Raw genomic sequence first — 15,157 nt, forward strand, 5'->3', positions numbered from 1 at the left:
TAAACCTGTTCTTCTGAAATGGCAACAGAAAGTAATTTGTTTCTCTGAAGTTTGTGCATCATTTGTGCAGTTAAGGCATTTCTCCAACTTTCCTTGGCTGAAATGTTGCTGATTGACATCAATGACATTTAATAGACATTTGATTTGCTGCTCTGACCACAGTTCTGCTCCGTGTGCTTTCAACAGGGGAACCAGAGTTTCACTACATTGCAGGAGCTCATGGGAACGAAGTGCTTGGACGTGAGCTAATCCTCTTGCTGATGCAGTTTATGTGCCAGGAATACCTGGCTGGGAACCCACGGATTGTCCATCTCATTGAGGACACAAGGATCCACCTCCTGCCCTCAGTCAACCCAGATGGATATGACAAGGCATATAAAGCGGTAATGTGAATATCAACACTCCAAGGAATTCTGTTATTTGTAGTAGATGAATAAAACATGCCCCTCTTGTCATTATTTTTTTCTAAGTTCATGTTTTACAATTTAAAAATTAAACAATAAACACATCAAGATAAAATAAGCCACTGAAACATCTTACTGAGGAAAAAAAACTGAAAGAAACAGTATTTTATGTGACATTGGCTAACAGGAAAATATATATGGAAAGAAGGGTTACAAACACTGCCAGAACAAACCATACTGAGGTGTATAGGTCAATGGGAACACCATTATGGAAAGTGGAAAATTCAAGCAATCTGTGTCTCCTGAGAAACCAAGCTAAGCACGTGAATATTTGCATTTCTCCACAGTTGAAATTTAATAATGCATCTTTAAGGGGAGCACGTTGTGTAGGACATCGTAATAACTCTTTCTGGAAGAAGACAGACAGCAGGAGGAAAAATTGTAAGGGCTGGTCAAATGCACTGGAAAATCTTCCAGGGAAGTCAGCAGAAGACTGGAACAGAAAAGTCACAGTCATAGTCATGGAAGAGAAAGTGTATTATCTCCTTTGCGAGATATATTTGGCTAACCTTGAGGAATTTTTCATGGGTTTTGCTTCACCTCATGCAAGGTTTCATACAAAATTTAAAAAAAAAAAGTCAATAATTTATTTCAGGTAATTAAATGGTTAGTCCCTCATTTCTCTGTATAGAATTACCTCTGGCACATTCCCAAACACTTTGCTAAAGGCTCACAGGTTGTTATATTCTGAATGAACATCTATAATTTTTTTTCTTCCCTTTTTTTTTTCTTTTATTTTTCAATCTAAGGGTTCAGAATTAGGGGGCTGGTCTTTAGGACGATGGACTCAGGATGGCATTGACATCAACAATAATTTCCCTGACTTAAACTCTTTGCTCTGGGAGTCAGAAGATCAGAAGAAGAGTAAAAGAAAAGTTCCAAACCATCACATCCCCATCCCTGACTGGTACCTGTCTGAAAACGCCACTGTGAGTAAGGCCAGAGAGAGGGGGACACCAAGCTGGGATGTGCTGAGAGACATATTTGCATTTCCCAAGGAATGAGGATTAGAGGCTGAAGCTCCCCAGCTGATCTAATCTTCCTGCCTAGATTTCCCTGTTAGTCAGTGGAAATAAAAATGCACCACAAAAGGACCATTCACCCCCAGGTTTTAGAGGCAGGTCTTGAGGAAGGATCTGCTTCCTGGAGGATTCTCTTTTGCCTTGGCTGTTGAGAGAACCTGGAGGACTCAATACCCAATTTTCAGGCAGTAACAGGTAGACAGGGAAAAGCCCACCATGGAGCTCAGCCATGTGAATCAGGCTTCTCCCTAGTTTTCTGGTGTAGATGAGATCTTTGCAAACTCAGTGTCCTTACAGATTTCTCCTGGGCTTTTCTTATTTGTTCTTACCTGAAACATATTCTTACCTTAAATAACACAGCAACAGCTCAGGTATCTGTAAAACCAATGCAGTAGCTTATGCTAAAGTCCTTTATTGGATTTTAGTGCCAGAAATTTAACTTATTTTTGCCTGACCTTTTAAATATAATGGCAACCATTAATAGTGGATGAGGGGAAGGCAATTAATTGTGGCAGCTCTTTAGTTCTTCAGAATCACAGAATAATAAGGGTTGGAAGGGACCTCTGGAGATCCTCTACTCCAACCCCCCTGCCAAGGCAGGGTCACCCAGAGCAGGTGACACAGGAACACATCCAGGTGGGTTTGGAATGTGTTCAGAGGGGGAGGCTCCGTGCCCTCTCTGGGCAGGCTATTCCAGTGCTCTGCCAACCTCCATCAAAAGAAGTTCTTCCTCATGTCAAGGTGGAACTTTTTGTGTTTTGGTTTATGGACATTAGGTTTAAAATCCCTGGTTTTGGAAACTCATTTCAGCCCATGGCAGGGGGAGCAGCATCACCATGTGACATCTTTATCACTTCCTGCTCTTGGCCTCACTCCACATAGATGTTCCTCAGAAATAATTAGCATTAAGGTTTTGTTAGTTTTTCTGGGTTGTCTGTGACCTCCCGAGCATGGCTGACAATTTAAAAAAGCCCTTCTCCTTGGCCACATCTCTCCTTGCTGGCCACTCAAGCTCAAAAACTCACAGCAGGACTCCTGCACCTTGAAACCAGACTCTCAGGTTCCCACAGGCTGAACCAAAGCTGCTCTTCCTTTTCCTCCCAGGTGGCGGTTGAGACACGGGCAATAATAGCGTGGATGGAAAAAATCCCTTTCGTGCTGGGTGGCAACTTGCAGGGAGGGGAGCTGGTGGTGGCCTATCCCTACGACATGGTGAGGTCCATGTGGAAAACCCAGGATTACACCCCCACCCCAGACGACCACGTCTTCCGCTGGCTGGCGTATTCCTACGCCTCCACCCACCGCCTGATGACGGATGCCAGAAGGAGAGCATGCCACACAGAGGATTTCCAGAAGGAGGATGGCACTGTTAATGGAGCCTCCTGGCACACCGTGGCTGGAAGTAAGTGTTGGTAGAAACTCCAGTGTGGATATGATAATGCCACCACTGCCTGGTGTGCGTTGCAGGGGCAGTGGTGGTCAAATATGTGCTCTGAGAGGAATAAATCCCCATCTGATGGTCTGTTCACTGCATTTCATCACTTAGCAGAGCACTGAAGGAGGCACTGTCAGTCATACCTGGTGACTACTTAATTTACAACCAAGTTTTCCCGAAGTGCACATGTAGTACATTAGTTTTCAGAATTCTGTGTATTCAAGATGCTTTGTCAGGAGGAAACCAACCCAGTCCAAACCCCCTGTCACCCTTTGCCATCTCACAAGATGACAACAGAAAACTGCTGCTGAACATCAGAACAAGTGTCAGAGCTGAAGCAGTGACTCCAGGGAGAGATTCCAGTGGCCCTCAGATAAGCAAATCCTGATTTCAGCCTCCTGCTCACTGAACTCAGGCACAGATCAGCCCCCCCCATCACATTCACTTTGAGTTGTAATAACATGCCAAAAAAAAGCTTCTGTTTGCTTGCTACCATCCTATTTTTAAAAGACCTGGAAATCCTTGCACTTAAACTTTGCATGGGCTCCACAGACATTTCTGCTGCCAGGATAAAATCCAGGCTGCATCAATCACCACACACCCGAGTCTGTCACCCTGTTAAGGAGCATGAGAGGGAAGCTGCGTCCTGTGGTGCAGCCAAAACATGGATTTCCAGGAAAGCCCAATTAGAAGCACATTTTTAACAGCATTAGGCACAGTTATCTCTATGGGTGTACACTTGGAGCAGACTCAGAATCAGCCACTCTGCTGATTCACCACGGCTCTGCTCAAAACCTTGGTGTTTTTATAAGTAAATAAGTCAAACAACATATTCTCTGAAATTAAGAAATGAGCCTGGCTTCTGCCATCACTTGATGACAACAGGAGCAACGGCAGCAGTAATGGCAAGCAGATGCAGGAAAGTGTCTGTGCAGCCCACGTTTTACTGGAACTGGCTGGTGTTTGGAACTTGCAGGTACTTCCACTGCATAAACATTTCTACATTTTGGACACAGCTTCTGTGGCTTTTACATTGGCCCATGTGAAGTTAGTCCTGGCCAGCCTTTAAAGGCTACAGTCAAGAATTAAGTTCTCAAATATTTTTTCAGGAGGTTAAAAAGCGTTGGGTGAAATGGGGGCGGATTATTGAATTCTTAGATCACAAGGCCAATGTTTGACAATACATTTCTGTGTATTTCTGCAAATTCTGAAGCATACTCTGAAAACTAACTTGACCACTTAGTTATCTAATTTATGAGCCTAATTTTCCCAAGTGCTCTAAGAAACATGATTATGGATTGATCCAGAAAAGATGACATTGGCCATGTCACTAACAGCTGTCATACTAAGCTATATTAAGTAATGATGGACAATACAGATGCTGAATATTATGTTGATTTCTTAGGACCAATTACATATTGGATTTGCTTCATCTGATTTGTTTTACTTCTTAATAATGTTTTCATTATAATTTATGCCCTGCTCTGTTCCATTATAGTAAGACTTCCAGGATATTCTTTGAGATGAACTCTAGAATATTGCTTTTACTTGCATTTTTCACACCTTAGATTCCAGAGTAAACCTCAAAAGATGTGGTACCCGTTTGAGCTGAGTCTTCAACCTGCAGGATGGTTTTTAGACTTCTTGTGTCTACTTAGACAAGTGCAAGAAAGTGATTTGTAGTGCATATATATTTATATATATGCATATATAGATACATATTTTGCAGCTGTCAGTTAACCAACCACCTTGCATTGCAAAGGGTTGTCCAAATATGATTCCAGATTTCTCCCATATTTTTTCACTCTGTAATTCCATGACTATGTAGATATAGCTGTATAGCCCACTCCACTTTTTTTTTTTATTTCTTTACCTTTTAAATCAACACTAACACTTTCTTGTCCTAATCCCTGCTTGTTTCATGCCTGCCCTGAAGATGACAAGGCAATAAAGTGCTTGCAGAACCTCTCCCACCTGCCCTTCGGTGTGGGTGGCATCTTGTTGTACCACACCTTGAAGCCGTCCATTCCTTCTCTCCTCATCCATCTTCTTCCTGGCCTTGCAGTGACCATGCACAGAAACTTTTCACTGTTCATCCCATGGGAGAATTTACAAGGAATTTTTCTAATTTATTTCCAGTACCAGAGAATCCCTAGAGAAGTATGTGCAGCACAGATATCCAACACCTCCTTATGCCTTTAAAACCCAGCCATGTTATTTCCTGCACATTTTTTGGACTGCAATGAATGCAAGTTCTTCAGCAATTTTACATATAAAGTTTCTGCACTGGCTGAACTGCACGGGGACAAAGAACAGATTGATTAAGTTTTATTTCCAGTGTTTTCAAGGCTGGATTTGCATGTTCAGACACTATGAAAGAGTTGCTCTTGGCAAAGTTAAGCCATTTTCTTAAATACAAGTATTAAAACTGAGCAATTACCGTGTATTGCTAAACATTTCACAGCAGATTAGTCAGGATGGGATACAGTATGTGAGGAGAAAATAATTGTGGCTGTTTCTCAAATAGAGGGGAAGCACATTTATGCAGAGTAGCATATGCCACTGGCTGATATTTAGGTTTTCCCCATCAACAGAAGTGAAAAGCTGAACATCTGTATTATATAATCCTCCTGCTCTGCTTCCAGAAGGCACAGAGGGCTCATTAAATACTTGACTACTGCTCTGTGGTAATTGGACAGGAGCAGGGGTTTTGTTTTAACTCTTTTCAGTCAGAAGCACTTTTGGTGACTGCAACTCCAGCCAATCTATTTTGCTATTTTGGCCACACTGTGGCATTTCTAAAAATCTTTTGCCCTGCCAGGCCTGCACACTGAGCCAGCCAGAAAAACACCCAGTTTCTGTTTGAAGAAGTTACATTAATATGCAAAAAAAGATCAGACCTGATTAACAGATTAAAAAGGATATGAAATTGTTTCCTTTTTGCCCCCTGTTGACAGGTATAAATGACTTCAGTTACCTGCACACGAACTGCTTTGAGCTCTCCATCTACGTTGGCTGTGACAAATATCCCCACGAGAGTGAGTTGCCTGAAGAATGGGAAAACAACCGCGAGTCCCTGATTGTTTTCATGGAACAGGTATTCCACAGAAGTGCAAATTCTGAATAACTTGGTGACTCCTTTCAGTTTCAGAGAGAGTTTAAGGTTTCTGATTTTTTTTTCTTGCATGATTAATTACATGGTTATTGGTATATACGGTAGAAATCTTCCCTACAAATAATACTGACATATCACTTCAGCCGGGCTGGTTTGACTTAGGAGAATTAAGTAATGAAGCTTCTCAAAATTTGATTCTAGCTTGCTAGAAAGGGCTGTTAGAAAAAAAACCTTGGGTCTGTTGCTTTATCTGTTCTTTTTATCCATATCTTGAATTTGATGCCTTAGGAATCCTAACAGAATTCATAAGCTGATTCACAAGTTAATGCCTGGAGGGCTGATATGGATTTAATAGTGATATTTCACAATTTTGTGAGCCATAAAGTAGGAATATAATACACATAATTCACACATGGAATTAATAATTCGTTGTAACTTCTTAGTAATACAACTGCTCATTGCTGTGCAATATTTACTTGCTTTTTTATTCTCTCCATAGGTCCATCGTGGCATCAAAGGCATAGTGAAAGATGTGCATGGAAAGGGAATCCCAAATGCTGTTATCTCAGTAGAAGGTGTCAACCATGACATTCGCACAGGTAAAAGAAAAAAAGCAAAACCATGAGTGCAAAAGGGCAGATTTATGGTTTAAAAGCAAAATAGAGAATTTTATGGAAGGTTGGAACTCTTTTCAGAGAAAAGCCAGCAGGTAGGATATAGCCCAGGGAGAGTGGTGCAGAAGGATTGGCACATGAGGAGGGAGTCACTTCTTTCTATGTTGCAGCTGTGTGGACATGAACAGAACTATGGCTTTCCCCTCCACTCCCCTTCTTCTTTCCACCTCTAACAAAGTATTGAGCAAATAGGCTTTTATGTGCCCCGAAGCAGCAGCCTGATTAAGACTGTGCCTAAAGAACTCTTATTGTCACTTTTCTCATGTAAATGTGGTGCAAATCTAACCCAGAATAATTGTAGAACTGAAAAACAAGGGTGCAGGTTGAGTGAAGAATGTTTATGTGGCTGTTAACAGTTATAGGACTGTGAATCACAGAATCATTTAGGTTGGAAAAGACCTCTAAGGTCATTGGGTCCAACCATTAACCCAGCACTGCCATGTTACCACTAAACCATGTCCCTAATACTACACCCATGTATTTTTTTGAACACTAACTTTTTGTGGTTTTATGTCTTTTCTGGTGTTCTGGGTCATTTATGTGATGCCACTTTCACGAGCTTTGCCACTGAGGCACAGTATGGCACACACATAAATTGATTTCAGGCTATGGAATATCACAGAGCTTTTGACTTCCAAATCCTTAATGTTTGCTACAGTAGATGATCTGAGCCAATAATGAATCTTGGAATATCTAACTTAGTTTATGATTAATTTTGGTGCTAGTACGTCTCCATTGTAAGAGAAAACCTTGAATGACAGATATTTAATTAGACAATAATGATTCTGCCTTAAACATTTCAAAAGGGGACCACTGGGAAATGATAGTGGGAATTAAAATAATCAGCTGTTTTTTCTTGTCTTGGAACAAGAAGAAGCCTTGGCAGTCTTGAAAGTCTGCCATGAAGTGTGGGTTGTATTACTCTGTTAACAGAATTGATGTATTGCTCTGGTTGAGGCTGAGTTAATGCCGTGTGTGATTAACCTCCAGCCCTCTGTACACTGGATTGCCATGTGAAACAGAAGTCAACAGATTAAAAACAGTGCTACGGGAAGGAGACTCATTGACAACTCCAACAAAAGTGCAAGATCCCAAAATCCACCTTGTAACACTCAGGGAATGATGCAGCTGTTTTTATGTCATCTTATTGCTGAGCTTCTATGGCTCAAGGCCATCTGCACTTGTTGGTAAAAACAAAAGTGTTTATTTAATTCTTCTTAATTTTTCTTTTTAATGAGACATTTCAGTTCACATTCTGTTTGGGAATCACTTTTTAAATAGGAGCATAAAAGTTGTCTCCTGTTTTATATTATACAGATAACAGTACACGTCTCATTAGTCCCTGAAATCAGAGGATTTATGTTAGAGCCAAAAAGCTAAAATGACATGTATAACTCCAGATAAAGAAGGCAAGCTGTCAGCAGTCTTCTTTCATTTATACCTTTTAAAATGAAAAATGTTTCTATTTAAACCTCTGAGTTGCCTTGATATAAAAATAGGCCAAGCAGGAGAAGAATTATGGCCACTATCTCTATTCAGATAAGTTCTGTTTCAAGTGAGCTCAGCTCTCAGGTATCTACTGTTTCATTGATACATTAATGTGATTAACTACTCTGCACAGCCAGACAAAATTTATCTGTAAAAGCCCTCTAATAACATTTACATGTTTGAGAAAATTTCTTTGCTTCTTTCTGTGGAAAAAAAAGGCAAAAAACCAGTGCATGGAAAGCACATTGTTTTTAATTTCTCTTTGACATACAATTTATCTTATGGAAGGAGAGGGATGCTGACGTTCAGCTCACACTATTAATAGGCTAATTGAAGACATTGATCCCGAGAGTAAGAGCTTTGTGGGAAATTATTCCATTTTCTCCTGATGCAGATGTAACTATCGATTAAATCTGAGTGATTACATGTTGTTACAGTTAGATATGGACTGTGGGCTATAAGATAACCTTTGGAAAGAGTTCATCAACTGGATGAGCAAATGCACCTGTTTTCCCCATGGTGCAAAGGCACTTTTGGGGTTGCTCCCTGTAATTGCACATTTTGGAAATGTCAAAGTCTATATTGATGAAGACACATTCAGTTTTTTCCGGGTGCAACATTTCTGAATCACAGCCAAAGTTCAAAGACCAATACATGTTTCTATGTGATTTGTGCCAAAGCATAATTAATTTAATTTCACACAACAATTAGAGAAATTTTTAATCAATATTTTGGTAAGATTCCTATGATTTCAGTGCATAATATGTAACAAAACCCAAAGATTTTGAGGTAGCATTTAGTAATATTTTAAAAAATTAGTCCAAGCTAAGCATAATTCTGATATTATAACTCTCCAGCCTCATTCCTGGCTACCTGAGCAGTAGAAAAAATTTGAGTTTTGGTTGTTGCATGCATTTGGTGTGCAGCACTATGGCCAGCTTTCCTGGACAGTCTTCTGTAGGTAAGAGAGTATTAGATAGATTTTTATAGTGTATTTCAAAAGGGTGAAATTTTAGTGTAAAAATCACTTTTGCACTTTTACAATTACTTAATTGTAAGTAAGGTCTGTCCTATAAGGCTCCATGTATTTCTCTTAATTGAAATATTTATGGAGTAATCTGACACATTTAATTTGTAGTAGCACTATGTTTGCCTTAATGCACTGTTATTTTATCTAAGCAGACATGGCAATCCTTTTCCAGACCCAGGAGGTGGATATGGATGTAGTCTGCCTCCAGCCTGATCCCACTGGAACCTATTATTTCAGCAAACATATTATTTACTAAATTTATCTGGATTTTTAATTGTGTTTGTTTTACCATCTGTTCTGAAATTTTTTTACCTACTGGATTTAATCTGATTTTCAGAAAACCCCCAACCTTTTAGCCTGGTATTAAATTCTGGGCGCTGACAGCTGACAGAAATACTTGTGTCTGCTGGCTTGTAAATGGAAAGGAGGCAAAGTGCATCCTGCTAATGGCTTAATATCCAGCTTTGTAATAAATTCCCGGTGGTGTGTGCATGTGTAGGTTTATTTCTGGCCTTGTGTGGGGTTGTGATGAGCTGACTGCTAAATGTGTCAGGGGAATGTGGGTCAGTTTTGCACTCCCGGGGCTAAAGCAGGGCTTTGAGCAGGGATGTGTTCAGAGCCACTCACAGGGTGATCCGTAGCCTTTTCCCTGCCCAGTAGGAATGCCAGAGCATTTACAGCTAAAAAACGAGCCCTTGGGGATAAATACAAGGAACTTGGGCGGATTTATGTTTTGTCCTTTTGTTGAGTCTCCAATGGACCCAATGGTAAGGGAGAACTGAATAAAGAGCTTCTCTTAGAGCCCTTCCTAAAAATACATGAATCCTGAGAAACAGAAAATTTGGACCTTGATCATCACCCCAAATGTGGTCAAACTGGGTAAAAGAAAAATCTAAGCAAGTTGGGATGTAAGAATTAACCTGAATGGGAATGGGTGCAATTCTGGCACACTCAGAGGCTGCAGTTTCAGGGTATAGTCAATATTGATGTTTTGTTAACACTTGCTGTTTGCAAACATGTTTTTTTATTTTGCCAAACCCTAAATTAAAATCCTATTTCTTTAAAAAGAGGCTGGCTAGTCTGTTTTTTTCCTAAATATAATATTTTTATGCAAATCATCTTTAGTTTTTGCTACACCCTGCATTACCAGCAACCCAAGGCCAGTGCTAGTAAGGCTGTCAGCTCTCATCAGTGCTAAAAAACTCCAACCCCTCCTAGTGCAAGAGATGTTCCATTTCTATTTATATACAGAATTACATATTTGAATATGTACTTTTATTCATAGTGGGTTTTCCCAGAATAGAGTGCAAAACTGATTTTTAATATTAGTTTTTGACCTATTTCAGTTCACAACTAAGAATACCTGCTAGTTAAAATCATATTTAAAAGAAGCTTAAAGTTATCTTTATGTACAGATGGCTACATAAAATGGGTACATCTGAGATCATTTGTGAGGGAAAAAGAAGAAACCAGTAAGTCCTGATTCAATGAGGTGTTAAAATATATCTTTGTGCATGAGTAGTTTGGTTCATTACAGGGGTTCTGTTTGTGCATTTACAGGTAAGAAAGCGGTTAAGTACCCTGGTGAATTATACTTTGTAGGAAAATCAGTGTAATAAAACTCAGTGTAAGGTTTTATAGACAGGGATATTTACTTACATCTCCAAGTGAGTTGATATTATGTATTCACCTGCTTTGCATACAAAATAGCACCAAAACATGTGTCCAGGAGGCCTGGTCAGGGTCATGAGTGCAGTGTGGTTACTGCAGTGTGGTTACTCCACTGGGGCTCCTCTGGATCCATCAGTTACAATTAATTTGGGGAAGATTTTCTGTACCCCTTGCCTCAGGACCTTCCACCTGCCAAAAAGTTTAAGCCAGATTGAAGCCCACTGTCCTTTTCTCGTCACTTGGAAAATGTGACTGAGGTGTGTTTTCCTCTAGGGTTGACAGGACAAGGAGGGGGTGTGTGTGATGGGGAGCAGCTTCTTTGACACCCTCCTGGTGTGAGGATGGGGGGTTCCTGGTTGTGGTGTCATCTTACCCCTGTGCATGGACTTCTGTATCCTCATTCAATGGCCTCAGGTTGCTCCAGGGGCAGTTTAGGTTAGATATTAGGGAAGATTTCTTCATGGAAAGGGTTTTCAAGCACTAGAACAGGATGCCCAAGGAAGTGGTGGAATCACCATCCCTGGAAGTGTTCAAAAAACACGGGATTCTGGCACTCGAGGACATGGTTTAGTGTTGAACATGGTGGTGATGCTGGTTTGATGGTTGAAGGTGATGATCTCAGAGGTCTTTTCCAACTGAGAGAATGGCCTGAAGTTGTGTCAGGGCAGGTTTAGCTTGGATATTAGGGAAAGCTTCTTCCCCCAGAGGGTGGTTGGGCTCTGAACAGGCTCCCCAGGGCAGTGGGCACAGCACCAAGGCTGACAGAGCTCAAGGAGTGCTGGAACAACACTCTCAGGCACAGGGTGTGACTCTTGGGGATGGCCCTGTGCAGGGCCAGGAGTTTGACTCAATGATCCCTGTGGGTCCCTTCCAACTCAGGAGATTCTGTGACTCTGTGAAAAAACACGTGGATGTGGCGCTTGAGGATGTGGTTCAGTGGTGAACACGGTGCTGGGTTGATGGTAGGGCTTGATGACCTCAGAGGTTTTTTCCAACCTTAATGAGTCTATAAACAACACCTTCCTCAAGGAGGAAAGACCAGTGTCCTAAAAAAACCATCTTCTTCCCCTCCCAGGAGCCGACGGCGATTACTGGCGCCTCCTCAACCCGGGCGAGTACGTGGTGGGCGTGAGGGCCGAGGGCTACACCACTGCCACTAAGACCTGCGAGGTGGGCTACGACATGGGGGCCACCCAGTGCGACTTCACCATCTCCAAAACCAACCTGGCGAGGATCAAGGAGATCATGAGGAAGTTTGGGAAGCAGCCCATCAGCCTGTCCGCGCGCCGGCACCGGCAGCGGGCGCGGCAGTGGCAGCAGCACCGATAGGCGCCGGCCCGGCGTCTCCCGGTGCCCACGAGCTCTGCTTCTGCCAGCCTGGCTGTAGTCGTAGTGAGAGTTTCATAGCCCATCTCTTCGTGCATATTTCTCTGCAAGAGGCCTTTCTGTTAGTGGAGCGGGATGGACGGTGGGGGGTTCTCGTTTTTGGCGGAAAAATGGGAAACAAAAATTCAAGCTCGACCAAAAACGGCCCCGGGTTGAAGGGAGAGGCAGGAAGAATGTAGGAAGGTGTTTTGAGTTAACCTGGAGCGAAATGTTTGGCTTGTTGGGTTGTTTGATGCTTTGTGAATCTGTTTTCTTTAAAAAGAGGAGAAAGAAGGATTAAAAAAAAAAATACTTGTAAAGGAGAAGTGTTGTTCTGAATGAAAAATTGAAAAATGTTGTATCTAAAGTATAAAATTGATGTATTTTTGCAATTCTAAAGAAGTTTGACATTCCTTATGTTTTATTCTCATATGGAAGGAAAGCTGAGAGGGGACAACTGATGTTTAATGTGGTTAAAACGTGTCATAATTTCATCCCCTTTTCCCTGAAAGTCTCTCTTTTGACAAAACATTCAGAAAAAAAACCTGCAGTGAATAACCCACCTTTGCTTTCCTGCTTGGGTTGTTTATATTTAAGGATGTAATGTGATTCCAGAGTTTAATGCCAGGAGTGTTTTCTTCTCTGGCTTTTTAAGGCTGCACTTTTACTCTGTGAACTAAACCTAATAAAAAGATCCTGGGATAAGGACCACTTTGGTGTTGTGGCATTGCAGCCCTTCTCTAACTTGGGACAAGGACTTGAACAAAGCTTTTCCTGAGGAATAGCCAGTTGTGTCATGTATGAGAGGAGAGCCTTAGCCACTGATAGGTGGTTAGTTCATAAATTAATTGATTTTTTGGCCTGATTTTAAGTGCCTTTTGTGCTCATGCACATCTCATGCCACTGTCTTCTGTGACATGCAAGGGATTTTTGGTTCCTCTGCATGATCTGCTCATCCTGCTTCTGCAGCTGCTGCCTCTATGGGAGCAGGGTTTGTGCTTTTTTTACTGGCTTTTAAGTAACAAAATTGTACAGCAGGATAGGATTGAGGAAAGATGCAGACCAGATCTAGAAAGAATGAACTAAATAAACACTGGACAAAGTGTCAGCGGATGAAAATGTAACTTTGCTCCATTAGCTTCAATGTTATGGCCTTAATTATACCAAAAAAAAAGTGTCAGCTACATGATTTTAGCCAGCCAAAAGTCTGTGGCTAAACAAACATCTTGTAATATGCTTGGTAGAAAGACTGCAGCATACACTTCCAAATACAATTCTGTTTTAAACCTTTTAATTGCTATTACAGTTTTTGCCTGTTTGATATGATTCTTGGAACAGACATTCCCCAAAGTATCATTCAAAGCTGAGGAAAAAATAAAGTGCCAGTAGAAAACTTACTGTAAAAGTATCACGTGCCATCTGTATTAAATCCTTTATTTTTCTTGTCAAGGAATGTTGGAAACACATACAAGGCAAAAAGATTTAGAGAATGAATAACATAATCATGAACTCTTGCATAGTAAATAGTCACATTTTTAAATTACTTAGATAATTCCAGCTCATGCTTTTTGTGCAGATACCATTAAATAACAGCAATGTATTTGCCAGCAAGGGCTTAAAGAAAACAGAAGAGTGCAAATGTAATTCTCTATGACTTAAATCGTGGAGCAGCTCCAAGTCAGCATCATTTAGATTAAGTCATAGAAGTAAACAAACAATCCAATCATTTGGAATTATATTTTACTTATTTCACCCTCACAACATGCCATATATTTTTGCATAGCAAATATAACAGCAATTTGTCAAAAAGGGTATTCTTTTCTGACAGGTGAGAAGGGATTAATGATGTCTTTGTGCAGGCAGCAATGTGACAATTTTTGAACATGGAGTAATGAGAGCAGACAATTTGTTAGCAGTTAAATTTATCTTGTTTATTGTCATGTGTAGATTTTGTTGCCACCACAAGATCATACACTATATTTTGTGCTATGAACTGATGGAGTCTCTGCAGTCCTACAAAGGCTGCCCAGTTGTCTTGCTGGGGGTGGTCAACATGCACAGACAAACGAGGAACAAACCAGCCAAATTCAAATCCCTCTGATGATCAGGTTGGAGGTGGAAACCACCCTCTTAGTCCTGACAGGTCAGTTCTCTCTACCTGGAGATAACAGTGTTAAAGCTTAACTTCACAAACCTGGAGGTTCCCATGCTTTGTTCTCAGAAATGAGCTTATCTCAGCGAGAAGTTATTTTTCATTTGGTAGCAAGAAGTGGATTTGATGGGGAATTCCTGGACAGCTCTTAGGTGAAATTAGAGGGATTCTGATTGCTGAAGACCTCATGAACATTAGATGCTGAAGATGGTGGTTTTGATGCTCTTTACTGGCCGTCATTAGTGCTGACACATATTTGGGCACAGCAAAATATGACTAATGCAGGTGACCTTACTCCATTTTAGTCCAGGCATTACTAAATAAATGGCCTAATAGCTGTCAAGTGTACTTGTCTGTGCAATTATTTTTTGGTTGTCCAGCACCTTTACACTGGAAAACACTCAAGCTCAAAGGAATTTTACCAGGAATTTCAGATGTGTGAGTATCTCGTGCTAAGATGTTTATGCCTGCCTTGGATATAATAATATTACCAAACTGATGTGTGCCCTATTTACTATATAGTTGTGCACTTGGGAGCTAAAATGTTCCTTTCCTGTGAAATACACAGCACTGTTATTTAGCCTTTAGACAGATCCAAACCAGAAACCAATAAATCTGGATACCAGTGCTTTCCCTTTATCTACCTTTTCCACCTCTTTAGAACGGGTTTTTTTTTTTCTGAATTCTGTGCTTTTAATCTCTTTTCCTTTCAGTGTTGTAGGAAAACAGGAAACCCTGCAG

General features: G+C 40.9%; 1 protein-coding gene across 1 annotated transcript in view; it reads left to right on the plus strand.

Annotated features, from left to right (window-relative positions):
- Positions 1 to 14,759, plus strand: part of CPXM2 (carboxypeptidase X, M14 family member 2) — an 84,929-nt gene extending 70,170 nt beyond the window's left edge. Inside the window, exons 9-14 of the mRNA XM_027705700.1 lie at positions 187 to 383; positions 1,214 to 1,393; positions 2,591 to 2,888; positions 5,879 to 6,018; positions 6,536 to 6,635; positions 11,975 to 14,759. Of these exons, the coding sequence (XP_027561501.1) occupies positions 187 to 383; positions 1,214 to 1,393; positions 2,591 to 2,888; positions 5,879 to 6,018; positions 6,536 to 6,635; positions 11,975 to 12,228 (1,169 nt within the window). The 3' untranslated portion in view covers positions 12,229 to 14,759. The remainder of the gene's footprint in view (positions 1 to 186; positions 384 to 1,213; positions 1,394 to 2,590; positions 2,889 to 5,878; positions 6,019 to 6,535; positions 6,636 to 11,974) is intronic.
- Positions 14,760 to 15,157: the final 398 nt, after the last annotated feature.

Source organism: Neopelma chrysocephalum, unplaced genomic scaffold (assembly GCF_003984885.1).
Source record: "Neopelma chrysocephalum unplaced genomic scaffold, ASM398488v2 Primary Assembly neopelma1_347, whole genome shotgun sequence".
Taxonomy (NCBI): Eukaryota; Metazoa; Chordata; class Aves; order Passeriformes; family Pipridae; genus Neopelma; species Neopelma chrysocephalum.